At 43.0% G+C, this 12,726-nt stretch overlaps 1 protein-coding gene across 1 annotated transcript; it reads right to left on the reverse strand.

Moving 5' to 3' along the window:
* Positions 1-1,151: 1,151 nt before the first annotated feature.
* Positions 1,152-2,466, reverse strand: LOC101157907 (ankyrin repeat domain-containing protein 9). Its single transcript, XM_023953214.1, has one exon. The coding sequence runs from the start codon at positions 2,263-2,265 to the stop codon at positions 1,381-1,383; it is 885 nt and encodes a 294-aa protein (XP_023808982.1). The 5' UTR covers positions 2,266-2,466; the 3' UTR covers positions 1,152-1,380.
* Between the last annotated feature and the right edge of the window lie 10,260 nt (positions 2,467-12,726).

A 12,726-nucleotide genomic window follows, 5' to 3' on the forward strand; every position in this document is an offset into this window, starting at 1 on the left:
CTTTGTTATAGGGTTAAACAAACCTGTGGAAAACAAACAGCAGTGAGCTTTAATGTCTGGCACGAGGTGTTGGTGAAGGATCCAAATGCAGAGAGGGCAGGAAGGCAGTTCCAAAAACAAGGGCTTTAATACTAAAACAAAAGGCGCTGCCAAGCAGGGAAATTAAAAAAAAAAATCAACTGTCGAGGTACACAGGCAGACAGGGCAGCAAACAGAATGGACCAGCACCAGAGGAAGGCAGAGACGAGACATATAAGCTGACAGGACTGACGAGACACAGGTGAAAAACGATCAGGGGAGATTGGGACAAGGGAAGTGAAACTCAGAACTAAGTCATGAAATCTACAAGCAGAAATCAGAAATGGAGACTCATCAGACAGACAACGTTTTTTCAATCTTCTATTGTCCATTTTTGGTGAGTCTGTGTGAATTGTAGCCTCAGTTTCCTGTTATTAGCTGAACGGAGCTGCACCTGGTGTGGTTTCCTGCTGCTGTAGTCCATCTGCATCAAGGTTGGACGTGACGTGTGTTCAGAGATGTTCTTCTGCAGACCTCGGTTGGAACCACTGGTTCTTTTACTGTTGCTTTTCTATCAGCTGGAACCAGTCTGGCCTCTGACCTCTGGCATCAACAAGGCAATCCCGCCCACAGAACTGCTGCTCACTGGATATTTTCTCTTTTCTGGACTCTAAACCCCAGAGATGGTTGTGGGTGAGATTTCCAGTTGATCAGCAGTTTCTGAAATACTCAGTCGACTGGCCCGTCTGGCACCAACAACCAAGCCAGGTTCAAAGTCACTTTAATCACCCATTTTCTCCATTCTGATGCTCACCACATAGTCTTGATCATGTCTACATGCCTACATGCATTGAGTTGCTGTCATGTGATTGGCTGATTAGACATTTGCATAAAAGAGCAGCTGAACCTAATGAAGTGGCCATTGAGGCTGTAGCATTCTAATGTGGATCTGTCAATGCCTTTATAATACTAATACCTTTCATTATTTTTCTGAGCACTAAAATAATTGATTTGGAATTTGGGGATTTTCATCAAATTGGAGATTTTTTTTAAGTAATACAGAAAAATGAAGTAACTTGAGGCTAAAATTTGATATTTGTTGAGTTTGTGGGGTGTAGAAGAAAAGAAGCAGCTTTATTTAGATTCTCTTTTAATGAAAATAATCATGTTGATCTATAAGATCACTTCAGTGCATTTCAGTAAAATCGGTCTTCAGGCTCCTCATGCAAACTCGTCACTCACATCTCATTGAAATCACTGGGAGCCTCGCTCAACTGAAGGTTTCTCCTTCACTTTAGCTCCTGCACAACATCCTTGCTGTCCTCCAGCATGCATCGCGTCCTGGTTCTGGTTCTGGTTCTGCTACAGCAGCCTCCGCCCGCCCTGTTGGCCCAGCGGCAGACCCGGCGGCTTCATGGAGGAGGGGATGGGGAGCTCGTGCAGGCTGTCCGGGAAGCTCCGGGGGCTCAGCTGCCTGACGATCGTCTGCATAGTGATGAGGACCAGCGGAGCCGGACTGCGTCCAGTCAGGTACTGGTACGTCTCCTCCCCCAGCTCGCGGCTCCAGCTCTGCGGATCCCGGTCCAGAACCGCCCGCATCTTAAAGTCCAGCTTCGGCGTGAACATCAGGAGGTTGTCCAGGCAGCGCCTTCTGTCCCCGCCGCTCCTCCCGGAGGTCTCCCGCATTTTCTCCAAAGTGACATCAAGCGGGGTCAGGCCGCTGCGGTCCCGGGCGTGCGGGGACGCCCCGCTCCCCAGCAGCATGAGCGCCGCCTCGGGCCGCAGCAGCTCGCAGGCTAAATGTAAGGGAGTCCTGCCGTCCTCAGGGTGGAAGCAGCCGCCTCCGTCTGCGTGGACCGAGGCGCCCGGCGCTCCGTGACCCTGCTGGAGAATGAGGCCGAGGATGGAGCGTCTGTCGTAGCGGACCGCCGTGGCCGCGTGCGGCGCGGAGGACGGGCAGCAGCAGAAGCGCTCCCCGGGCTTGGTCAGCGCCTCGTCCGGGTATCTGCTGAGGAGATACTGCGCGTACGCCTGGTGGTCGTGAACGATGGCGTACAAAAGCGCCTCCGACGGGGTGTAGATCCTCCGGCCGGCGTGCTCCTCCTCGTAGAAGGTTTCCATGGTTCGCATGTCCTCCAGCATCCAGACCGGCTTCAGGTCCCGCACGGCCCGGTAGAAGAGAAGCGAGAAGGACTTCCGATGCCAGTCGATGCCCCGAGCCGCCGGGCTCGCGGTCACAGCGGCCATGGCGACGAGCTTTTATGTCCCGGGCGGCTTCATAACTGTTAACCGGAACCGGGCAGGTTCCTGGACCGAACCCGCCGGAGGAGTCAGAGGGGCTGGAACTCAATGCGACGAAAAAGGTCGTTGACGGTTTGTTACTAAGTCACGACAGGAGAAACTTGACTGACAGGCTCGCGAGCCGCAGCAGATAAGTCACTGCGCATGCGTTGAAAGTGACAGAACGCCACCGAAACTTTATTGACAACAACGGCTTTACAGAACAGAAGATGGCCCCAGTCCTCTCTGCTACCTCCAGTTCTTTTTGTTGACAACTCGTGAGTTTCCTCGATACTACAAACACAAATGTTTATTCCTTAAAACCAAACCATCGTTTCTTACCTTTCACGAGGAACTCTGCTAATTTTTTTTCCACCTGTAACCTTCATATAAAAGATTCCTACAAAGTATGAAATTAAAAACAAATGTGATCTACAGCTTGTGGATAACCTGTGTTACTGATTATTGTCCTGTTTATATCCTCTTTGTTTTCATAGTTTATTTTATTGAAGCATTCACGTTTCTTCTGGTGAATTCTTATTTGCTTATTATTGTTATTTATATTTCTATGTCTCTTGTGAGTCTAATTTGTTTTACATTTCATACATTTGCCACATTGTAAACTTTTATTTTTCTCAGTGGAAAAATTAATTAACTTGTGAGTTTCCGTAAAACTTCGTTATATGACTAGTTGGTGGTGTCCTAAATCCTTCACTACTTAGTACTTACTGCACTACATGGTGCGTTCGCCATTGTCAAAGTGTCCAAATCGACACTTCCAAAATCTAATGCCCTAAAAATTCCCAGTAGTCGTGAAAAAAAAGTGAATGCAGTGGTGTAAAGCACGCCACCACTGGACTCTAGAGCAGTGGTGACGCCTTCTCTGGAGTGATGAATCACACTTTTCCATCTAGCAATCTGATTGACGAGTCTGGGCTTGGACGTTGCCGGGACAACGTTACATTCCAGACTGCATTGTGCCGTGTGTGAGGTTTGGTGGAGGAGGAATCATGGTGTGGGCTTGTTTTTCCTGGTTAGGCTCCTTAGTTCCAGTGAAAGGAACTCTGAATGCTTCAGGATACCAAAACATTTGGGACAATTCCATGCTCCCAACATTGTGGGATCAGTTTGGAGCGGGCCCCTTTCTCCAACATGACCAGTGCACAAACCAAAGTCCATGAAGACAATGATGACAGAGTCTGGTGTGGATGAACTGGACTGGTCTGCACAGACTCTGACCTGAACCACATAGAACACCTTTGGGATAAATTAGAGCAGAGACTGAGAGTCAGGCTTTCACCAAGATCAGTGTGTGAGTTCACCAATGAGCTTTTGGAAGAATGGTAAAAAAAATCCTAGAAGCACTCCTGAACCTGGACAGCCTTCTCAGAAGAGCTGAAGCTGTAATAGAATCAGAATTCATTTATTGTCATATGTAGTAGGTTTAGGGGTTGTCATCTGGACTTGGTTTTTTAAAGTTAGAAGACGTTTCACCTCTTATCCAAGAGGCTTTGTCAATTCTGAAAAAGCTGGTCAAAGAGCTGGTATATATGCGCTCATGGGGGAGGAGTCAGACCTGAAACTGGATGGTATTGTCAACTTAGCCTACATGGTTTCGGGTCGCTAAGAGTCCTTTGTCCTCAGCTGGGGGTTGGGGAGCCAGTGACTCCCTCCCCAAACTGGTCATCTCTTTCCGCTGTTAACGACTCAGCTGGAACTGGTTTGGGTTGTTTAGGTTTCAGAACACTGCCGTAGATGGATGGAAGAATAAACCTGAGACCACCATTCTTATTAAGAGAAGGTTTATCTTTCTTGACAAATATGGCTTCTTTCACTCCTCGCTCAAACCATCCTTTCTCTCTGGCTAGAATTCCAAAAAAAACAAGTCCAGATGACAGCCCCTAAACCTACTACAATGGAACCAACCTGGATGAATGAGAGTCTTCATAGACATGTTTATTGTCATATGCACAGCTTTTACACCGACATACAGAAATTACTTCCAGTACAACCTGAACAAGATCAGACATACAACAGATACACATATACAGTTCAGAGTTGACTGAGGCTGCAGCAATAAATCCGCTGCCTTACTAGGATGGGTTACCAATGGGGAGGGTCTGGGTCATTGGTGACAAAGAAAAGTCGTACCACTGTTTGTTACAATGTGTAGATACAAGAAAAAAACTACACCGTTTAAACACAGAAGCACATATTCACACGACACACAGTACACCTGGGTGGTAGTGAAGGCGGGCCCTCTGTGATACACCCCGAGCGCAGCCACGGAGCGGCGCGTCCCAGGCAGTGTTCACTAATAGCTGCAAAAGGTGGACCAACGTCATACTGAACTCCATGGGTCAAGAATGGGATGAGTTAAGGCGGGTGATTGAATGCTTTTAGTGTACATCACTGCTACAAGTTTTTCAAATGGCACGTTTTCTTCTTCACCTCAGCCACATTTATTTGTACCGGTGCAGCGGTAGGGCGGTCGACCCATGATCGTAATATTGCAGGTTCGTTTCCCACCTTGCACACCCATGAGTCAAAGTGTCCTTGAGCAAGACACTGAACCCCACCTTGCCTCTGGTGGTAGATTGGCGCCAGTGTTCGGCAGCGGAGCCACCACCAGTGTGTGAATGTGTGTGTGACTGGGTGAATGAGTCTGTGACTGTAAAGTGCTTTGGGCCTTGTAGGTAGGAAAGGGCTATATAAGTATACACCATTTACCATTAAAGAAATACTCAGAAGTTCAATTTTAATCTTAATTTTCTATAATCAGAAAAATAACACAAAAACATGTTAAAAACACAAAAAAACGTCATATTTATTTATGTTGGTTTTTTTTGTTAAAAACACTATATATTTGTGCAGAATCAGACTTTTGACTGGTTGTATATATAATTTTAAAAAATGATCAAAGCCTAAATAGTTGTCGCATGTCATTTGTGTTCTTATTTGCTGCATTTATTGATTTACTGCAGTACTTTTAATTTTTTTATCTTTTAAAGAAAAACATATTTGTTAATTGAAACTCCTTTTTTAGGTGGCACACAGTTCAGTCCCCAGGTTTTAGGAGCTCTTTAGTTTTAATAGGCTTGTGATGTTGCCAACACTCGGAATGATTTATTCATTGCTTTCCACTCTTGTTCTGTCAAAGTGTGTCCCACCTCCTAAACAGTGACAGCTGGGAAAGGCTCCATGTTCCATGCAAACCCCAAGAAACTCAGCATGAACATTTGACTCTGTCTCCAGGTTTGTGAATGCTGCTCACCGGTCTTTGATATGACTTAAGTTTACAACTGAATAATGCTCACAACAGTGGAAGACGGAGACACCAGGGTTTGTTTTTTGTAGCATTTCAAAGCATTTAATCATGTCTGATGGAAACCACGTGAGATATTTCTAATATTGGATCAGATTAGATTCAAAGATTTATGCATCAACTTTTGTCCTCTAACAGATAAAAACAACAGTACTCAGTCAATAGTCTTATCCAAAAGAGTTTCTTGTGTTAGCCTTAGATAATAATTAAGTCCCCTCTGTTAGGCAGAGATAAAGGCTTGAGCAGCAAAGGAGTATATCAAAGCAGTTTTAAGAGTTTTAAGATCATTTTTGGGAAATCAAGCCTCAGAAACAGGGAAACATCTGCTGCAGAAATGGCTCTAAGAGGAACCAAGCATCCATGATGGAAAAATATCAGTATAGGGCTGCAGCCATGCAGGCAGAAGGGAGCATTGAGCTGCAGCTGTTATCAGCATGTGCCGGTGCTGCACTGGGTTTGCTGATGTGCTCACACAATATCTCACTGATTCAGCAGAGGGAGGACTCACAGAAAATGCTGACAAGTTTTTATGTTTCACATCCCTTTACTTCACATGTGTACATTTAACACATTTCCCTTGGTTTTTTTTTTAATGCCTGAAAGAATTACATTATATGTAAAACATTGGAGATAGAAAGTTTGCTTCTAGAGAGAAAAATAGCTCCCTGTGGTTCTGATCAAGAAATAAGAAAACAATGTGCTTTTCTGTCCACTGTAGAATTAGAGCAGAAATGGTACATTTGAAAATCATTAATGGCTGTTTTATGCAGTTAAAAACCCACCTCAATGAAATTGGTGTTTTTGATTTTTCTAACATGTTCTTCTGGCATGTAAAAAGAAAATTAAGATTAAAATTAAATTTATGAGTATTTCTTTATTCAAATTGTTGTGAATATGGTCAGTAAGGAGCCAGTACTCGCACCTTAATAATGACTAGAGTACAGTGTAAGAGCCCCATATGACTATTATTTTTAAGTACCTTTCTGTCACACACCTAGGTGTGCGAAATTTGATCTCTGCATTTGAGCCATCCCCTGGGGGAGCGGTGAGCTGCAGACGTGACACACTCGGGAGGTGGTAGCGTTAAGGCCCGTACACACCGGGACAAATATTCGCCAGCATTTTTCGCCACGTTTTTTGTGTTCACACCCAGGCGATTTTCGCTGACGATGAGCCGAGCGAACATGCAATTTCATTCCCTGACATTAGATGGCGCTTAATGTAAACAGAAATACTCCTGTACACAAGGTGGCGCTGAGCAACTATCGCTTCTTGAAGTCGCTTTTCACTCAGAAGAAGAGAGCAAGTATTTACGCACTTGTCAGAATCAAAAAAAGAAAACATGAATATTTCAAGCACCAGTTGGAGCAACTGGTGCTTGGTTCGGGGATATTTTAGAATGTCCGTCATTATTTCTTCGCGGCAGTGTAGATACAACTCAGCGTCTATCTTCTTCGCTGGTATGTGTGCGCAGCAAGGTAGTTTTGTGTTTGAGCGCCCCCAAGTTGTGTTTTACTGTAACTTCAGAAGCTCCAGACACGTGTGCAAAAGCGCCGTTCTCATTGGTCGAATAGATTTGGACGCGACGCGTTAAAAAAAAAAAACGAACCCGAAGCGTTGTTTTTTTTTGACGCTTTGACGCTTGGCGTTTTTTCGCGTCGGTGTGCACACTCACATTGGTGCCCTTTGTTTAGTCACGAGGCGTTAAACGTTGGCGAAAATCGCGCGCGAAATTCGTCCCGGTGTGAACGGGCCAGTAAGGGTCTTGCCTAAGGACCCTCACTGAGTGATGTTAATTGTTTGCCATTGATATGGTAATTGCCCCCAGTACCATTGCTCATTGCCCTCCGGGAATCGAACCCTGGATTCCTGCATGGTAGCCTCTCACCTTACCAACCCAGCTTGAGCATGTATGCAAGAAAAAGACAAGTTATATGAAGACATGCTTCAGTCACACTGATCTTCCATCCAAAGCAAAATCTTTGACAGTCAACAAAACTAAATTAAAATATAAACTGTCAACCTAATATTTGTTAGGATTTAGTTACAAATCAAAGTACAGTTAAATGTACAGAATATTTTAACCAAAAGAAAAGTGTTTTCTTCTTTCTTTTATTTAATTTTTTTCCTTTTATTTGCTCTCTTTTGTGTATCTGGGGTGGTCTCACCAAAAGCCTTTCTGGCTTCTGTCACCTCCCTGCACCTTTGACTATTGTATTTCATGTAAATACTATAGTTTTTATTCTGTGTTTTCTCCTTTTGTTTCATGCCATGATGACGGACGGATGTATATATGTTCCGTTTTCATGACGCCCCTTGAGGTGGCGGCATGAGCCTGATTGTCCTGAGTGAGGCTTTCTGCAGCTCAGAGCTCTGTCTGGGATTACAGTGGATCTTGCTCCTCAGAGACGCTGAGGCTCCTCCACGCACCACTTGGTGGTGGCCTTTGGCTGCAGTTTCCTCTCTTTCAGCTCCCCCACTCTCATTTGGGCTGCAAACAGAAACTATTTCAAAAGCAGAAATGAATGAAGGTACAGTGCTCCCTGAAAGTATTCTTACTAAGTGTTTTAAAAGTTTTTTCCCCCAAATTCATTTACCAAATTGACAGAGATCATTCAACACATTTTAATTGTGTGCATAGTACGTTTTAAGAAAAAATGTGTTTAAATGAGAATAATGTGTTTAAAAGAAGAATAAATGGCTTTATATCTAAAATAATTATCCGTCAAACTACTTTAGTGTTCTGGAACGCGCATTACTCGCCTGGTGTGTATGTGGCATTAGACCTCTGGGGTCATTTCAAGAACCACTGAACTTTTTCCACAGATCTCACAGTAGATTTTTCTCTGAAATTCTGAAAAAATGCATAGGTTGCTGTTTGTTTTTTTAACTGAGTGTGTTTCTACCTCATCTAGTTTGATGCTCTTCATCTGGGGCTTTTTGAAAATTCTAGTATAAGCTATTAGTCAATTACACACCCAAAAAAAAGTGTGGCGAGTGGAAACAGATCCGAAATGAAGCAGGAAGAAGCTTGCTATTAAAACTCTGACCGGTCCTTGTTACCATAATGCTCCTTTAGACCAGTAGTTAGTGTGGACCGTATCCTCTTTTATATGCAGGGTTATTTGACTTTTTGTCTAAACATTTTTTGTGTTCATATTTTAGCTTTTTTGCTGCTTCCATTTTGACAAAAATGGTGAGAAACAAACCATAAGGAGGAGGACTTATTGGGCAGAGTCTCTGCTCAACATGGCCGTAAATAAAGGTCTGGAGCACCTTTCTCATAGTGAAGCTATTAGTGTGTCATAATCTAGAATGAATTGGGCTAAAACCTTTACAAATACTGTATTTGTATAGAATTCAAGAGAGTCCTCTGCCATTCAATGCAGCACCTTTGGGCACTAATAAAAAGCAAAACTAAGCTTTAATTTTTGTCATTGGGATTAGACAGCAACAGCAAGGCCATGCTAAACATGTAAACTACAAATAGTATGTTTATGTGTAATATGTACATGACAATGCATCTGGGATGGCAGGGAAGCCCTGGAGAAGGCTTGGAAGGAGAAGGTGACAATGGGCACAGCTCAGGGTGATTTACAGGTTAACCGTCTTGCCTGCAGAGGAGTTGCAATCTGGTTGATTTATTAGTAACCTGAGCTCCCTCCAAAGATGTTTTGTTGGGTTGAGGTCTGGAGACTGGCTAGGCCACTCTAGAACCTTGATACGCTTCTTACTGAGCCACTCCTTGGTTCTCCTGCCTGTGTGCTTCGGGTCATTGTCAGGTTGGAAGTCCCATCTTCCATGCACTAACTGAGGGAAGGAGGTTCTTCCCCAAAATCTGGCAATCCTTAATACAGTACAAGCCCGAATGACATCCCAGTACTGTACATCCTGTGGATTAGGGAGTCTGCACTAACAAGAATTGAGATAAAAAGCTGGAGAAAATCCAGAACTACTAAGTGCTTCATCTTTTACAATACGTCTGGAAGAAAAGTTCAAAGGTTAAATAGACATTTTATAAAAAACAGGCCCGTTTTGTATGGGATTTTTTTTTCATTTATTTCTACATTTAATATGATGTTCTTGGCTGAATATGGGATTAAAACTAAACAAACCTGAACAATTGAATCTCCAAAACAATGAGAAGACACAATAAAAGCATCAGAGAGCACATTCCCAAACACAGCCGACCTCACATGACCTCCATGTGCTGTTTCAGGGCTTTTTCCATTCTCTTGTCATGTTTAACATCCAAATAAAAGCCACCTGAAAATGAGCTTAGGACAGCCTAGAGCAGTACTGAGACTGTTACACAAGTGTTAGCCATATAGAACTAATCCACCCGGAGATACAGAGTTGAATCTACTTCTCCTGCAGAAACAGACGGAGGGTCAGAGACCACATTTATGCTCATTCATGCTAAATGTTCTCCAGAATAACAAAACTGATATATCAATAAATGCTTAAAAATCAAAGATTTTTCTGAGGAACAAAATCTAGGTATGTTTAGGTAAAAGGTTGTGTGAGATTCCTCTATTTCATGTGTGGATCTGTGTGTGTTTCTTTTTTCACAACAATGGTTTGTTAAAGTCCCACGACATTCATCTTTTGATCTAAAAGTGGTCTTAATTCGGATTTAGCTGTTTATAGCCGAGTTGTTTTCTGGGACAAAATTTCTGCAGAGTTGCAGGACCTCATCAGATATTGACCTCAGAGCTGTGGGCGGGACCTTTGGCACAGAGGAAGTCCATTCCCTTCCCATCATCTTTCAGTTTCTGTGCTCTCCTGCTAGTTTACAGCACCTTCACAACCCCAACCAAACATTAGTGGTTGAATAAAAATGGTGAGCAACATCAGAGCTATCCAGCCGTCCAGTGTAGATCCAGATTCCAGCTCAGACGAGGAAAACAAAGATGGATCTATTTGTCTGACGGTGGATGCAGCATCGGAATGGAGCGGAGCAGGAAGATTATGGCCTGCTAATGTAGGTCCTATATCACACTAACAATGGCATGTTTTCATCTGCCCCTGATTCACAATGATTTAAATGAAATACCCAGACTTTAAATTTTAAACCTAAATTTCTTTTCATTTGTTCCCTATATGAGAAAAATGCCACAAAACATGTTAAAAACACAATTTTCATCACGGTGGGTCTGTAGAACTCTCAATGTAGGCCAGTTGTATTTAGAAGAAGCAACAATGAAAGTAAAGCCCTGACTAATCTTGTTTGGTTTAGCCTTTAGTCTCTGTTTATTTGTTGTCTGTCACTTCTCAGAGAACCAGAAATAGGCTACAGACCATCCAGGCAATTAAAAAATTAAAACCGAACCTACGTACTTGCAGTGGTTACATAAAAAGTTATGTTTCTAATAGTTATTCTGAGAAAAAACAATGGGTGCAGTTCACAAAATTTTTATGTCTCATTTAAACTGCATTAAACAAAAAACATTTAGATTTTTGGGGAAAAATTGCACTTGTTGACAGAAATTATTAAGCAGGGGTAAAAAATCAGTGAGAAAAAAACAACATGAGCAACATTTTATCTTAGGTAACTGTGTTAAGGAGGCATTTTAGGTTTAAACATTAAAGATTACTACACAGGAAAGGTGCCTCAAGGTGAGTGTTTTCAGAAAACTTGTTTACAAATGCAGCTGAGAGGCAAGTCATGAGGCAGATGGCAGCCCTCCGACATCTTAAGCTCATTCTGCTGACGGTCAGATCGCCTGGTTCCTGTAATAGCGGCTCACCTGAGTGCAGGTGGCACAGATTGGAGGTTTTATGGAAACCAGGTGCTGTCACCACCTGCTTCTCTAGAGAAACCTTAAAAACAAGCAACTTTTGTATTAAATGGCATAATAACTGTACAGAGTTCCATGGTTTAAGTTTCAGTTGACGAGATTCCACATCCTGTCATCTCCCTTGAATTTCTGTATCAGCTTTGCAAAATGAGTGACTTTGTTTCTCTTTGCATCAAGTGTCTTTTTTTTCCTGTCTAATGCCTCACAATGTTCATTGAAGGTAACATCTCTGTCAGAGAGTGGCAGAGGCAAAGGAAAAGACAGATGCTATGCAACCTATATATAACAGTGCTGTTATAGGTGTCACAGTTTTAGGTTCTTTGCTTTTATGTTCTAGTTGTTTTATGTTCGGGCCTGTTTGAGTTACTTCCTGTTTTATTTTGTAGCATTTCCTGTTTTGTTGTTGTCTCAAGTTTTACCTTTCCCCGTCAGTCCTGAGTGTTCCCACCTGTGTCTTGTTCCCTTGTAAGTATTTAAGTCTTGTCTTTCCCTTCCTCCTGTGCTGGTCCATATTCTCCTCTTCCCCAGTTTTGCGTGTTAAGTGTTTCGAGTTGTGGTTTGCCTGCTTTTGCAGTGGTTTTTGGTTTCCTTAGTTTAGTTATTAAAACTCCTGTTTCCCTGTGACCTCCTGCCTCCTCTCCTCTCTGCGCCTGGGTACTCCCTCATCCTCTCCCCTTTACAATAGGAGCAGTATTTGGTTAAAGAGCCAAAAAATATATTGGTTAAAGTATAAAACATTGTATAATATACCCAACTTTTTTTCTAACATACTAAAATAGTATGCAGTCGAGACTAGAGCATTAACAACATAAAAGCATGGGTCCATCCTGCAGTTCAGGCTGGTGATTGTGGTGTCATGGTGTGGGGGATAATTTCTTGTTGCTGACCATGTCCATCCCTTTCTGACCACAGTGTTCCATCTTCTGATGGCTACCTCCAGCAGGATAATCACCATGTCATAAAGCTGGAATCACCTCAAACTGGTTTCTTGAACATGACAATGAGTTCACTGGACTCAAATGGCTCCACAGTCACCAGATCTCAACCCTACAGAGAACCTTTGGGATGGTGGAACAGGAGATCAGCATCATGGATGTGCGGTCGATAAATCTGCAGCAACTGTGTGATGCTGTCATGTCAATATGGACCAAACTCTCTGAGGAATGTTTCCAGTACCTTGTTGAATCTATGCCACCAAGGATTAAGGCGGTTCTGAAGGTAAAAACCCTGTACTAGAAAAGCGGACCTACTTAAGTGGCTGGTGAGTGTAAAGTTTTGTAAAAATAAACAGCCCAGCACACA

This window comes from Oryzias latipes, chromosome 24 (assembly GCF_002234675.1).
Source record: "Oryzias latipes chromosome 24, ASM223467v1".
NCBI classification, from domain to species: domain Eukaryota; kingdom Metazoa; phylum Chordata; class Actinopteri; order Beloniformes; family Adrianichthyidae; genus Oryzias; species Oryzias latipes.